Source organism: Mustela putorius, unplaced genomic scaffold (assembly GCF_011764305.1).
Source record: "Mustela putorius furo isolate JIRA1106 unplaced genomic scaffold, ASM1176430v1.1 tig00000281_pilon_pilon_pilon, whole genome shotgun sequence".
In the NCBI taxonomy this organism is placed as follows: Eukaryota; Metazoa; Chordata; class Mammalia; order Carnivora; family Mustelidae; genus Mustela; species Mustela putorius.
In genome coordinates, this window is record NW_025421343.1 from 27593775 (window position 1) to 27609010 (window position 15236).

The 15236-nt window shown below is 37.5% G+C and overlaps 1 protein-coding gene and 1 pseudogene across 4 annotated transcripts in view; one reads left to right on the forward strand and one right to left on the reverse strand.

The window, feature by feature from the left end:
• The first annotated feature begins 3509 nt into the window (after positions 1–3509).
• Positions 3510–4497, forward strand: LOC101687374 (annotated as a pseudogene).
• A 3281-nt stretch (positions 4498–7778) lies between these two features.
• HEATR5B (HEAT repeat containing 5B) overlaps positions 7779–15236 on the reverse strand; it is a 105422-nt gene continuing 97964 nt past the window's right edge. For 3 of the 4 annotated variants that reach the window (XM_004765438.3, XM_004765439.3, XM_045079254.1), the window contains 3 exons: positions 14876–15027; positions 13434–13647; positions 7779–8539 (listed from right to left, as the gene is read on the reverse strand). In XM_004765438.3, coding sequence (XP_004765495.1) covers positions 8235–8539; positions 13434–13647; positions 14876–15027 — 671 coding nt within the window. In that variant the 3' untranslated portion in view covers positions 7779–8234. The remainder of the gene's footprint in view (positions 8540–13433; positions 13648–14875; positions 15028–15236) is intronic. The other variant, XM_045079255.1, reaches the window with a different exon arrangement.

Below are 15236 nucleotides of genomic sequence, written 5' to 3' on the forward strand. Positions count from 1 at the left end.
CATATATAAATGTCCAATGAATGAGACAGCATTGGACTATCTTACCACCAACTCTTTGACAAAGAAGAATTCAAGTTTTCCTTGTCCAGCGTCAAGGAATGCACTATCATCAGGCAATCATTTTTAACAGCTCTCTTGGGAAATTCTCATTTTACATTTGATTGCAGACCACTCACTTGAGACATTGACCTATTGGTGCAATCAGTTATCTGTTCTACCCATCTGAAGAGGAATGACCAGGCTGCCTGCCCTTCTTGATTCTCAGTTCCTCTTTATTCCCTGGCTTGGACACACACCAGTCTATCATTATTCTTGGTATGTGGCACCTGAAGCTAATCATCCAGCCCTCAGCCCTGACCTCACACATACAGACTGGGTTGTTCAATGCATAGAGTAGTACTGTCACCTTCCTTGTTTTAACTAGTGTATTTTTACTAAAAGCAGCCAAATTCCATTAAGCCTCATGATGATTTAAGCTAGCTTCATAATGATGTACAGTCAGCTAGAATGACGTTTATAAAAAAATGCTTAGGTATACCCAAATATTTGTGATTTAATGACATTCTCAAGTATTTTCTTGGAATTTGGAAAACAATGACCCAGTTTCATTTTCACATCTGTCAGTTCAAAAAGCATCACTTTCTAAAATTCGGCCATGTGTCTTAAAATTTAAAATGTGTCATATTTTTATAACCCCTTTGAAAAGAAATCTGTCCCAAGGAAATAATCTACAAAGTTTCATTTTTTAAAAGTCAATGCAGCATTATTTATGAAAATGTTTAAGCGCTAGAAACCAAGTACGCCCTGCAAAGTGTAATGGCTAAGTCAATAGTGGTACATCCACATTAAGTAGTGATAAAAAATGATGGTTATTAAATCTATCCCATAGTATTATTAGAGCAATTCTATAGGAAAATGCTTATAAAATAAGTGGGCAGAAGCAGATACAACATTCTACCTTAGGATGATTGCAAATGTGGAAGGAACTGGACTAAAATATCAACAGTAATTTGGTCTGTGTAGTGAATTGTGATAATTTCCCCAAAAATTTAATAAATGCAAATTTTATAATTAAAATTGATTTTTAATGATGTATAAAATGATTTTCCTTCCTCCTCTAACTCTACATTTATGTTCATTGGATAAGATTACAGTCATGCCTTTTTGTTGTTGTTGTTGTGTCACAAATAAGAGAGGTATTTTCCTATATAAATGGAAATAAGTTGGAATGAAGGAAGAGATTTAAAGAAAGAATGAACAATCAAAACTACAAGCTGGAAAAGCCAAACAAATTTACTTAAATTTTCATGGATTCTTTTGACTTACATTGAAAGTCAAGGGGGCAAAGAGCAAACTGGGTATAAGTGTTTGAGAGAAACAATATCTGAAATGGAAACCCATGCACTCCAATGGCAAAAAGAGATTGAGAATTGTGGATACGGGATGAAAACTGTGAAAAATTCTCCTGAAAGTAAAGAAAAAAGAGTTATACTGGTCATTTATGCATGCATGGTTCTCATGTATTTGTTTAGCAACAGTGCCAAAAACTTAGCTCAGGATAATTTTTCTTATGATTAAGAAATTATGATTAAGACAGGAAGTTTTAAGTAAAATTTTGTGAAGCCCATAAAGAATAATTTCATAATTATTTAATTATATTTCATAATTATTATTATGAATTTAGAAGTAGTTTGTAATGATGAAATTAGGTTTTATAATAATCCATGTGATGAAAAACATTAAGGCAAGAATTTTATTTATAGCTGTACTCTAGCCACTTCTGGCAACAATCTAAAAATTCCAATTAAGAATGAAGAAAATGTGGGGCGCCTGGGTGGCTCAGTGGGTTGAGCCGCTGCCTTCGGCTCGGGTCATGATCTCAGGGTCCTGGGATCGAGTCCCGCGTTGGGCTCTCTGCTCGGCAGGGAGCCTGCTTCCTCCTCTCTCTCTCTCTGCCTGCCTCTCTGCCTACTTGTGATCTCTCTCTGTCAAATAAATAATAAAATCTTAAAAAAAAAAAAAGAATGAAGAAAATGTGAGGCATAGTGATTCATATAATTAAATGTGTTTCAAAAATTGGGCTAATTGCAGACCTCAGTCAGCATTGTTTGAATGAAAAGTAGGAATGGATATAAAGTGTCTAGCACAGTGCCTGGTACACAGTAGAAAGGGCAGCTCTTCTTGACCATGATAATCTGCTGTATTTTAACGGCTCTCTGGATTTAGTGTATTTTATGCTGTCCTACTAGGATAGCTATTTTATACACATGTAGAAACTATTAATTAGACTAAATAATATCTTAATACTATAGGCCTGGCCAATGACTCACTCTCTTGATAAAAATAAGGAGGATTATTCCACAGTCATGTACTTTTTAGATTTGCAGAAGATCACAGAATACCTAGCAAGTCTTCCTCTAATTTATAGATGAGGGAACTGAAGCCCCCAAAAGGTTAGGTTTTCTGAAGTTCTATCCCTAGTTGATAGGAGAATCTATTTGGAAAAGAGAAACCTGACTTCCATTAAGTTTTCTCTAATTGAATTCAGAATTCAAATGGACAGTATTAACAAGAACCTGGAAATTAAATAGAAAATACTTTATTTAATGTTAAAACTGTTCAGATTAAGCTTCAGAAAGAATCCATTAGCTATCATGATGCTATTCCTTTTAGTTTCCTGATACTGGATATTTAGAACCAATTAAGTATGATTATTTGGGTTGAGAAGAATCTCAAGGATTGGGCAGTGAACCAAATTCATAAATATAATTCTTCAAACAGAGTTTCTTTTATAAATATTATCATAGAAAACTAGAAGGTGGGTTGTCAGTGGCTCAGAAGAGTTTAGAGCAAGTACAGAGTAGTTCTGGGGAGAGGGAATGAAGGGAGGAAGGAAGAAGGGAGGGGGTAGGTGCTGGGGAGAGAGGGAGGAAAACAAAAGAGAATCATTGCTAATGCGTGATGCAGTCTATCTCAAGGTGGGAAATGATGGGAGAAGTCTGGAATGGCAGGAAGTAGCCAAGGCAGAAATAAACTTTATACCTCATACATAGGTGAGTGAAAAGGGGTTTACTGTGCAAAAACACAAGAAATAAGCAATTGAAGAACAATCTGGCAATTCTTTAGAAAGCTGAAGAGTTAGTTATCATTGAGTGAGCAATTCCACTCCTAGGTGTATACCTAAGAGAAATGAAAACATATGTCCACCCAAAACCTGCACACAGGTGTTCACAGCAGGATTATTCCTAATAGGCAAAAGGCGGAAGCAACCCAAGTGTCCATCCACTGGAGAATGGATAAACAAAATGCGGTACACATACAGTGGAGTAGTATCCAGCCACAGAAAGGGAGGAAGTACTGATGTGTGTTACCACATGGATGAAGATTAAAAACATTTTAAGTCCATGGTGGCGCACATCCGGGGATCTCTGCCTTCTTCTCCTGAGCTTGGGCAGCCTCCTCCTCCATACCTTTCACTCACAGAGGTACCATGTGGTGAGAGGCCAGGGATGGGGAGTTGGGCGGCTGTGCACATCCCAGCCACCGAAAAAGGTGAAGATGTCCCACATAAGGGACTGCTTCAGGAGCATCCTGGCCATCGTGCCCTGTTGGTTGGTCACCACTGTCCCGGTGCCCTTGTTGGCAAACCTTGTCTCATCAGCCCGCCTCCTTCTTCCTCTAGCCTGAAGCCTTCCTCTATCACTTTCAGATTTGAAGGGCAATCGCTGCCACCTTGTATTTCCCTGTTTGTCTAGGAATTAGATTTATTTGGTCAGTTTCTCTCTCTCTCTCTCAAATAAATAAATAAAATCTTTGAAAGAGAGAGAGAGAGAGAAAGCACGAGAGGGGAGCGGGCGAGAGGGAGAAGCAGACTTCCTGCGGAGCAGGGAGCCACACGCAGGACTCGTTGCTGGGACTCCATGATCATGACCTAAGCCGAAGGCAATTGCTTAACCAACTGAGCCACCCAGGTGCCCTCTTTCTTGTATCAGAATTTTACAGGACTTGAAACAGGAGCTTTTGATAGGTCAGCCACCAATTTACTCATGCTCCTCTTTAACTGGAATTGCATCGTGAAGACCAGCTTAGCCATGAACATGCAGTTGCTGATGATTCCTCTGATCGTGTCAGTACTTTATGTCTGGGCCCAGCTGAACAGAGACATGATTGTATCATTTTGGTTTGAAACACAAGTTAAGGCCTGTTATTTATCATGGTTATCCTTGGACTCAACTATATCATCGGAGGCTCGGTAATGAATGAGCTCATTGGAAATCTTGTGGGACATCTTTAATTTCTCCTCATGTTCAGATACCCAATGACTTCGGATGAAGACATTTTCTATCCACACCTGTTTTTGTACTGCTGGCTGTCCAGCAGGAGAGGAGGATGTCAGGATCCAGTGTGTCCCCTGCTAGCATGAGGTGAGCTGCTGATCTGAATGGTAGAGGTAGAAGACACCACTGGGGACAGGACTTTCAGCTTGGGGACCAATGAAGGAGAGGCCTCTGGCCTGCCCACCAGCCACTCTGCTTAGACGAAGTTTCCTCCCAGTGCTAGGTGTGCCTAACAACTGAGTTCTAGCAAATGCTCTTAGATTTGACCCAGACTTGACCCACACTGAATGTAGTCTTCCGGTACATGATAAAATTTTTTAAATCCCGAAGAAAAGAATGTGTTCCTCAAGTTCCATGATTCTCATTCAAGGCCTTACTACTACAAAGAACAAATGTCAACTGTGCGGATTTCAGAACTGACTTTAATTTTTTGGTGCCTTCACTTCCATTTCTGTCTGAATAGTGGGTTTGGTAGGTCCTGGTCTGCTGGCACCAAGCTGGGCATCTGGGGTTGGGTCACCAAACCCTTGACACAGGACCTCCTTCCTCTTTCTTGTACACATACCTTGCTCCTTTTCCCAACTAAACATTTGCAGCTGGAGGAGGTTACCCATAAAATGGTTCTGCCTTTGACAAGCTCTCTTATTTATTGTCTTTGGCAAGGCCCAGGTGCAAAGAACTTGTCCACCCTTTCCCCTTTTGGTGGCAGAAGTATAATGGAGGGGGAAGACTGGACCAGGGGATGGAGAGCCTTTTCAGCTTTTGAAATTGCTGTGACCTGATGGCAGTTGCAACCATTTGCCCCTCTTCAGATGTTTTTAGTAAAGCAAACAAACAAACAAAACAAAACAAAACCCACCACTGAGTCAGTGAGGGCCATAGACTGGTATCAATGAGGCACTCGTTTCCCTAAGTGACATGATGCAGACTACCGTGGAGCTGCATCTTGCACAGGAGCTAGAGGCAGACTGTGGTGGGCAGAATCCCTTTGCATCTCATGTAGGGCATCCTGGCTTCATGTGCAGCTAGAGTAGAGATCTATTATGCTAAAAATTTCCAAATCACATTTGCCTCTCTGAGAGGCACCTGGGCGTTGATTGTATTTCATTCTCCTCCTGGATATATGTGGACTGAATAGTGTGGAGAGGAGAACCTTATACTCTAAATTGTCATTTTTTGGGGCCGCGCCCCCTTTTAATGGCCATGTACTTCTGTGAATCATGAGGAAGGTACAGCTCCTCTTACACAGATCACATTTTAAGAGCTAAGATAAGCACATGTAAACAAATCACACAATTTTGGGTTGTAACGGCTTTAGACTCATTTGTGTTTGAGGGTCTTTATTTTGAGCCATGAATGTACAAGTCATGAATGTACAAGTCATGAATGTCCATCAGACAGGCTTACATACCCACAACTCTTTTTCAGAGGTGGGCTTTTTCCATTAGAACTAGGTTTATCCCCCAATAAAGGTTGAAGGCTAAAAAAAACCCCGAACAAATTTAAAAAAGAAAAAAAAAGAAAGAAAAACAAACAAACCAGTAAGTCAAGAAGCCAGTTACAAAAGACTACATATTCTCTGATTTCATTTAGATGTGATGGTTGTAACAGAAGAATTGATGAAAACAGAAAGTAGATCCATGGTAGTGAAAGGCTTGGGAGAATTGGAAAGATTGTGGGGTGATTGCTAAAGGGTGTGAGGTTTCTTTCTTTCTTTTTTAAGGTTTATTTGTTTTTAGATTTATTTATTTTAGAAAGAGAGAGTGTGCAAGCTGGGGGAAGGGCAGAGAAAGAGGGAGATGGAAAGAATCTCAAGCACACTCCCCACTGAGTGTGGATTCCCAACTCGTGGCTCTATCTCACGATGCTGAGATCATGACCTGAGCTGAAACCAAGACTTGGATGCTCCACTGAGCCCCCCGTGAGGTTTCTTTCGGGAGTAATGGAAATGTTCATAATTGATGGTAGTGATGGTGCTCTACCCTGTGAATAAACTTTTTTTTCTGTGGTTTTAACCACCCCCACTTTCCTTTGACATTTGGGCTACCCGCACAGCTAAAAGAGGCTCTGTCTATATGTATGCCCCCAGCCCTGGGCCTTCCTCCTCTGGGTCTCCCCACATTCACATCGCACCCCCCCTCATTTTTCAGCACAACAAGGCCAGTCAACCAGCCCACAGCGTCCCACAACTCTCTCCTCTCTATGAACATTTCAGCAGCCCACACCCTACACCTGCACCAGCCGACATCAGCCAGAAACAAGGTACGGATCTGGGAAGGGGAAGGACCTGACAGCCCCTGAGCCTGGGGCCAACTCCTCAGCTTCAGAGTCCAGGGGCTAGGCCCTGTTTACAACTGGACGACCTGGAACTGAACAAACTCAAAGCCCAAAGAAAACATGAGAAAGATGGATGGGGAGCCTGAGGGCAGGTGGTGCCAGGTCAAACTTGGAAGGCTTCAGGGAGGAGCCTAATCTCAAGTGGCCTCCCAATGCCAGGATGTGGGAGCACACCACTGAATTGTACATTTTAAATGGGTGATATATATGTCTGAATTACATCTCAATACAACTGTGACCCAAAAACCACCTCTGAAATAAGGAGAGTAACTTCAGCAAAGCAACTCAGAAATGAAAAAACAACCCTGTAGATACAAAGTGAGACAACAGGTGAAAGCACCTCTCCCAGTTTTAAAGACTGACAATCCCCTTGTCCAGTCTTCCCCCCCATTATACTTCTGCCACCAAAAGGGGAAAGGGTGGACAGGTTCTTTGCACCCGGGCCTTGCCAAAAAGACAATAAATAAGAGAGCTTATCAAAGGCAGAACCATTTTATGGGCAACCTCCTCCAGCTACAAATGTTTGGTTGGGAAAAGGAGCAAGGGGATGGGAGCTGCCAGCTGGTGAGGGCGTGAGAGTGAGTCGGTGGCAGCAGATGACAAACAGGTAAGCATCTGGAATATTCCAAAAGGTAACTTTCTATTGATACTGCAGTCCAGGTATACTGGTAAAACCTGGTGTTTAAGAGTTGCTCAACACTGTGGCAAACACTCATCTCATCAATTATCTATTGGATAGGGTAAAATTAAATTCCGATTCACAAAAGACTGGCCTTATCATAATTATGACAAATACATTTTTGTATGCCCTGCAGGACTTAGCTTGATGCTTCATACACAGTAGGTGCTCAATAAATATTTGATGAATGAAACTAACCATCACAGTCAGAACTCAATGCTCTGTTCTATAATTATAAAACATAACCAAGGCCAAATTTTAGCCATGAAAAAAAAAAAAGGAGAACATTATTCCACATTTGAAACATTTTAATGGATCTTTCAATGAGAGCTTTAATTCAGCTAACACCTAAAATACAGACATAATTTAGTTATCTAACATGGAAGTAAAAAGATCTATCAGAAAGATAAGGACATTCTGAGAAATGCTAAGAAAGTGTGACTTTATTCATATTATATACACCATGAAACATTTTCCATTATTTACTTCAAAATCTAAATTCTGCTTGTTTCTCAATTAAATTTTTTCATGACAGATGTTGAATATTGACTTATTTTTTCCTGACAATACCAATAGGCTGCCCAACATGATACAATTGTTTTTAGCACTTAAATTTAAGAGACTATGGCTCAGTATTTAAAAAATAAATTAATAAAAAAGAAATATTACAGGGAAAAAAAGGAGAGCACATCTACCCCATGATAAAAACAATTACCCCTTTCAAATCAGAAAATGGCATGAGCATCATTTTACTTAACCTACTTAGAAGCATACAATACTCATATACAAATGAAGTAGAACCTATAGCCCAGAAAGGTACAATGGCGATCACTAATTAGTTGCCAGTTGACAATATAAATAAAAATGAATGGAATATCAAGTTAAAAAAAACTGGTTTTTAGCTTAATTGTTGGTGCAGAATGTACAGCAGGGGTTGGCTGCCTGGTGGCTGCTTTAGCTTTGCTGGCTTGGCTTGCTCGAACAGCAGTTTCCAAACGTACTTTCAACTCAGGAGCCGCTCCCATTACTGTCTTGAAAGCATGTGGATACAGAGGTCCAATATGCATTAAATTCTGGAGTGCAAACTCATGAAGATCTTTGGAAACTGTACTTGCTGAGGCAAAAGAATTTTCATCCAGCAGGTAAGAGATCAAAGTGGGAACTAAAAGGGCAAGTAACTGGACTCCTGCAAGGAACAATGATAAGGTCTGAAGATCATCACAAATCTGTCAATTACAATAAACTTTAAGATAGGTGATTACCACAGTAGTCTTGGTCACAATAAAACATTATCAAATAGAATCTGTCTTAGACTTCAACAACAATTAATATTAAATATTCAATATTAATTAATATTAAATATTTACTTAATGCCAGGCTATGTTTGGCTTGGAGACCAAGTTTATTAAGACTGCATATTTTAGTTTATCTTGTTTTGTTAAAAAAAAAAAAAATACTGGCTAGGGACACCTGGGTGGCTCAGTCGGTTAAGTGTCCAACTCTTTCCCAGCTTGGGTCTTGGGAAATGAGTTTAAGGGTCATGAGTTTAAGCCCCCATTTGGCTCCATGCTGGGTGAGATGCCTACTTACCAAAAAAAGAAAAAAAAAGTGAAAAAATACTGGCTAAAAGGGTAAAAAGGAGTAAGTACTCTACAACTACCATCTGGTGGAATGTATTCTGAGAGTAAGATCATGACATTTTTCAGGGTATTTTAGAATAGGGAGGATAGCATAGGAAAGATAAACCTGAACAGCATCAATTTACTATTATTTAACTAAAACTAGGTATTTCCTTCTTTTAAAAATAGAAATACAACTATTTCCCATTTTATCACCACCCCCCAACAGTAAACTCCACAATAAGTGAAGGAAAAATATCTCAAAAAGAAGCAAATATGTAGAATTTAGGGTTAAAAAAACCCAAGAGCCTGTGTCTGGTTGACATATACTCTAAGCCCTTCAAGATTTATTTGGAAGTTTAATCCCATCCCATTTACTAGTCTCTCTGTCTTCCCATATTAACAACTCCATCCTGGAATATAAATTTCATTAAAGCTGGTATTTTTCTTTAAAAAACGTGATCATGTATACATATGTATCTGATAATCAGCACTGAGAATAATAATTTTTTCCACTTTTGTTAACGTTTGTAGAATGACAGTAGCCAAGGTTGCAGGGGAGCAGGAAACATCTGATACAGAATGTGGAATACAACATTCACTGACGTCAAGAAATACAATGATAACAATCATTAGACCTTTCCAGAACCCTAATCCCATTATGTCCCTCAACATCTTCTTTCCCTGCTGTGTTTTTTTTCTGCATAGCATCTTCCTAATTCATCATCTATTATATCTATATCCAAAATTAATATAGTTATATCCACTTTCACTTCTATATAAAATTATGTATATAGATATATGTAGACAATGTTTATCTATACAAAATTTTATGTTTATATATAATATAGATACAGATATACCCAAGGGGGGGGAATGTTGACTGTCTCTGTTTTTGCACTATGATATAAGCTCCATGAGAGCAGGGATCTTTGTGTAGTTATTTCATGACTAGAACATACCTGGTATGCAGCAGGCACTCAATAACTACTTGTTGAATGAATGAACAAACACAAACATCCTTTGCCTTGAAAACCCCTCAGAAGTTTTTATCAGTTGGATATTCTTCCATGACAAAGTTTCAGAAGAAAGGTAGCAAGCTGATATTTTAAAAGTCCCAAGAATTCTCCAATTAGCTAGACTTAACTCAATTTCCCTCACACAGAATTATAACAGTATTGTATAATAAGAACTTCTATAGAAGATATAATAATGAATCACCAAATAAATACGAAATTATCTTCAGTACACTGTGCATACTAAAGCAGACAAGGTTTTCAACATCAGGTTGAAAAGCAAGGTTTTGATTTTAACAGTTAATTAACTGGAAAAAATATAAATTATTTAAGTACCCATCAAGTATCTAGAAATGTGCTAGGAATTTTAGGAAATACATAATTCATCAACAGCTTTCAACTTAAAGCTGTTAGTGCCTAGTTGAAAAGGGTATCCAGCACATCAAACAATTAGAGAACTAAATGCTAAAAACCTATAGGGAACATTTGAGATATAGTTCCTCAAAAGCCTCATAAAGTGGAAGAATACTTTAGGATTTTATAGTTTTAGTTATTATCTTAAAACCACAAAGCCAAAGAATAAGGTTGATTATAACTGCCAAAGAAATTGTATGAAGGGAAAGATGAGAGTGGGCTGAGTAATTGAGCAACATTTCTTGAAAAAAATGAGATCTGATGCAGGTTAAATCTGTTTGTGTAATTAGAAATGAGAGGAAGAAACATACCTGTTAGGAAACTATTAGAAAACTGTTAGGAAACTATTAGAGCTATTTAATTGAGATGATTAGGTACAAGAATAGGAACCAAGATTCTCCTGAATCCCAGAGAAGTTTCCAAAAAAGATAGGACAAGTTTTGAGTAACAGATTGAATAAAGAATATGAACAAGAATTAAGATTCAGGGGCACCTGGGTGACTTTGTGGGTTAAATCCTCTGCCTTCAGCTCAGGTCATGGTCCCAGGGTCCTGGGATCAAGCCCCACATCAGGCTCTCTGCTCAGCAGGGAGCCTGCTTCCTGCCTCTCTGCCTAATTGTGATCTCTGTCTGTCAAATAAATTAATAAAATCTTTAAAAAAAAGAATTAAGATTCAAATATAATTCCAATGTCTTTAGCTTATCACCCTGGTCATGCTGGGTGAAGAAACACTCATTGCCTATTTCTTTAATGGATACTATAAAGTTAAAAACAAAAAATTAGCATTTGTAACTGTTGTGAAGAAAGGTGGGTGATAAAACAAATTTAAAAGCTGAAAATTTGTCTTCTGGGAATTACATTACTATATTTTACGTAACTATATATTATAATTTTAAGTGTTAGTGAGATATACCTCAGACATATCTTAATAGCAATAAGCATTATTCTGGTTTCTTCATTTTTTAATAGACTGCTTCACTGAGATAACAGATGTTTTGTATTATAGAAAGACTTTTAAGTATAATAAAATTGGCATTAAAAAAATTAAGATAAATATAAGGCCAAATGCATACAAAAACCAAAGGTAAATGAGTCCTATTAAGAGGGTATGATGGTGGGTGCCTGGGTGGCTCAGTGGGTTAGGCCGCTGCCTTCGGCTCAGGTCATGATCTCAGGGTCCTGGGATCAAGTGCCTCGTCGGGCTCTCTGCTCAGCAGGGAGCCTGCTTCCCTCTCTCTCTCTGCCTGCCTCTCTGTCTACTGTGGTCTCTCTCTGTCAAATAAATAAATAAAATCTTAAAAAAAAAAAAAAGAGGGTATGATGGCATTCGTCAGGAAGGTAATGTCAAATCAATGAATAAATGAATGAGCATATATGAAATAATGTGATGGCCACCATTTACCTTTGGTTTTCGCCATCATGGCCACAAACATAGACCATGATGTCAGTCACAACATTTCTATTCAAATAATCTATTAATATCTAATTTCAATTAAACTTATCAACTCTCAAACAATCCTTCTTCCTGACTTTCCCAATTCTGACACTGCTTCCATGTTTCTTCCACGTAACATAGTCCTGTTCAGCTCTTCTCTTTCTCTTGCTCCCTATAACTAGTCACTCATCAAGTAAGATGAATTTTTTTTTTCATCATCACCTCTGCATTTCTCCTTTTCCACTATCATACTTCTGGATTATTACTATTTTTAAAAGATTTTATTTACTCATTTGAGAGGGAGAGCATTCACATATGTGTGTGTTGGTGGGGAACAGTAGAGGGGGAGGGAGAGGGACAAGCAGACTCCAAGCACAGAGCACAAAGCCTGACTCAGGGTTCAATTTCAGGACCCGAGACCACCAATGGAGCCAAAACCAAGAGTCAGACACCACCCAGGCACCTCTGGATTGTTGTTTTATAGTGAAGCTCTTACAGTAACTTTTCAAAGTCTCTACTACCTTTCCAATTTCCTGTAAAAATTTTTTCAAGGGAAGAAGAAAAAACTTACAATAGAAAAAAAATGGATGTCATTGTTATCTGGAGAGTAATCTAGCAATATATATTAAAAGTCTTTAAAATGTACATTCCTTTCAACCCCCAGTAATTTCATATTAAGTATTTTATCTGATAGCTATAATAAATAATGTGCGCAAACATATCTGTACAAGTATACTCATCTCAGTTATTTATGATTTTGAAAAACTGGAAACACCTAATGTTCAATCATAAGGTATTAGCTTAAAAAGTATAGTCTTTCTGCTGCAATTAAGTCATTTTTTTAAAAAGAAATTTTAGATTATGATGAAATCAAGGGAATAAAGAGGAATAGGTATTAAGCTGCGGAAGTCTCTGATTAAATGGACGTATGTGGTAACTTTTCATTAAATAAAAAAAATTTTTTTTTAAAGATTTTATTTATTTACTTGACATAGAGAGAGAGAGATCACAAGTAGGCAGAGAGGCAGGCAGAGAGAGAGAGAGGAGGAAGCAGGCTTCCCACCGAGCAGAGAGCCCAATGCGGGGCTCGATCCCAGGACCCTGGGATCATGACCCGAGCCAAAGGCAGAGGCTTAACCCACTGAGCCACCCAGGCGCCCCAAATAAAAATAATTTTTAAGTTTAAAAATTGGAGGTATTTTAATAATGATGTTTGGTACTAATACTAATCTGATTCTATTTGTTATAAAGCTTCTGTATTTCTATTATGAACACCATACTAAATTACTTTTATAAACTTTTTAAATACCCACATTTTCCTAATTCTTAAAAAGTACATTCCTAGAAAAAAAAATCAGTGTGTTGAAAGGCCATCAGTAATTTAACTTCTTGCTCATAAAAAAATGAATATAAATAACTCAATATATTATGTCAGTAGCATGACCAAAATATTAAGCTTTCTATAGTAACCACTCCTTAGTAAACTTATTGTTGCAATGGCCTGATCTAATATCAAGTAAGATATATACATATGAAATATGTATATATAAAATACAGTTCATTTTGGACTGCTGGCTTTTTATAAGAATACTTACTGTTTTGTTCTTCCCCAAGAGCAACTAATGTTTCCAGAACTTTGATTCCTTCTTGAACAGCTAAAAGTTCTGTGCTACTGGCTGGTCTGTTTCTTTCAACAGCTTTCAGCTTTTCAACCACTATTGGAGCCAAGGAATGGATATACGGAGTTGAAAGGGCACGATTGGAATGTTGGAAGACTGAGAGGAGAAGCTGATAACACTTGGCTTGGACCTATATAAGAAAATAATTTTATTAATTAACATGTGTGATAGTTCTCATTTGCTGTACAATCACATTGCAACTTAATATATGCTGAAAAGATGTGATACTGCATGATGAAAATAGAACTGTGGGATGAATTAATACCATTTTCTATTTATAGAAATAAAGTTAGAATAACGAAACTTCTAATAAGCTAACTAAAAAAAACCTGAAAAGAAATTAAATAAATATTCCTTATATGGTAACTGCCAAATTACCAAGCTTACATAATTCATTTCTTTCTATAGTATGGTAGAAGCTATAAACCAGGAACTCCAATTTATGTTTTTAATTTTTCCTTTGTTTGAAAATTGTCCCTTCCATTTTAACCTAACATATTTAGTACGGAAGGCTAATATCTAAATGATGTCAAACAATGCTATAAAAATACCCCCGGTAGACAACTCAAATTCATTTGAATTCTCTGGAAATGAGCTTATGCTTATTTAACTTTTCCAGGCCTAGAAAGTAAAATCTCATTGGTAAAATGAGTAAAATCTCATTCACTTTAGCATGAAAGGACTTCATAGTAACCCCAAATAAAAATTAAAAAAAAAAAGGAAGGAAGGTAAGATAAAAAGAAGGCCCATCACTATATGGGATAAATAGTGGAATAAAGCTGTTTCAGCACTTTGGTAGAAGAGAAGTTGCCAGACCTTACTGGACATAATACTGGGCAATGTTTTCAAAATACAGATTTATGATTTAGGAAGACAGTGGCAGAGTCTAGGAATCATGTTATTAAGCTGTTTGTTTTTTTTTTTTCTGATGTGCAGCAGGTTTGAGAATCATTAGTTTAGACTTTGACATTGTGAAGCCAAAAAACTTTATTTTCTAGAAAAACTGGCTTCTAACAGGTTCATCAAAACATGTAATAATATAAATTTATTCTTTAATGCTTTTGGTGTCATTAAGTAAACAGTGAAAGATAATAACCATAGACTCATGCAAAGTCTCTACCATTATAAGGAAGAGTTAATCAAATATTTTAGATACTGGAGAATTTTTTGCAGGTGTAAATACACACATACACGTGTCTCCTAGTGCTTAAACTGAGTGATCTTTTCCAGCTTTTCTACTGAAAACCCATATAACAAATATTTGGGTTTTCAAATAATGCCTCACCCATTTTAATGAACTGATCTGAAATTTTACTGATGATATGGAATGTTTACCTCTCTGTTTAAGTGTAACTTACCCATGGGTCACATGAATTCAGTGCATTTTTAAATCTGTTCATGCAGCCATTCTGTAATGACTGGACTCCTATTATTTCACTACTAGCAGACCACAGGAAGAGTGCAATTGCTGTTAGCATGCTTACTTCATCAGGCATAGGCATGGAATCTTCTGAAATACATGAATAATATTAAAATACATGAAAAAGGAAAGCAATGTGCTGTTTCCAACATATTTTGGAATTCCAATCTTGAACAATAACCCTCTCTCCCCCAGTGACATTTATAGCAGTGTGTTCCTCAATCTAATATAATCCATAAACAACTGTATGAATAGAAATCAATTACTACTGAGGAAAAAGGGATACTTTATCATAAGTC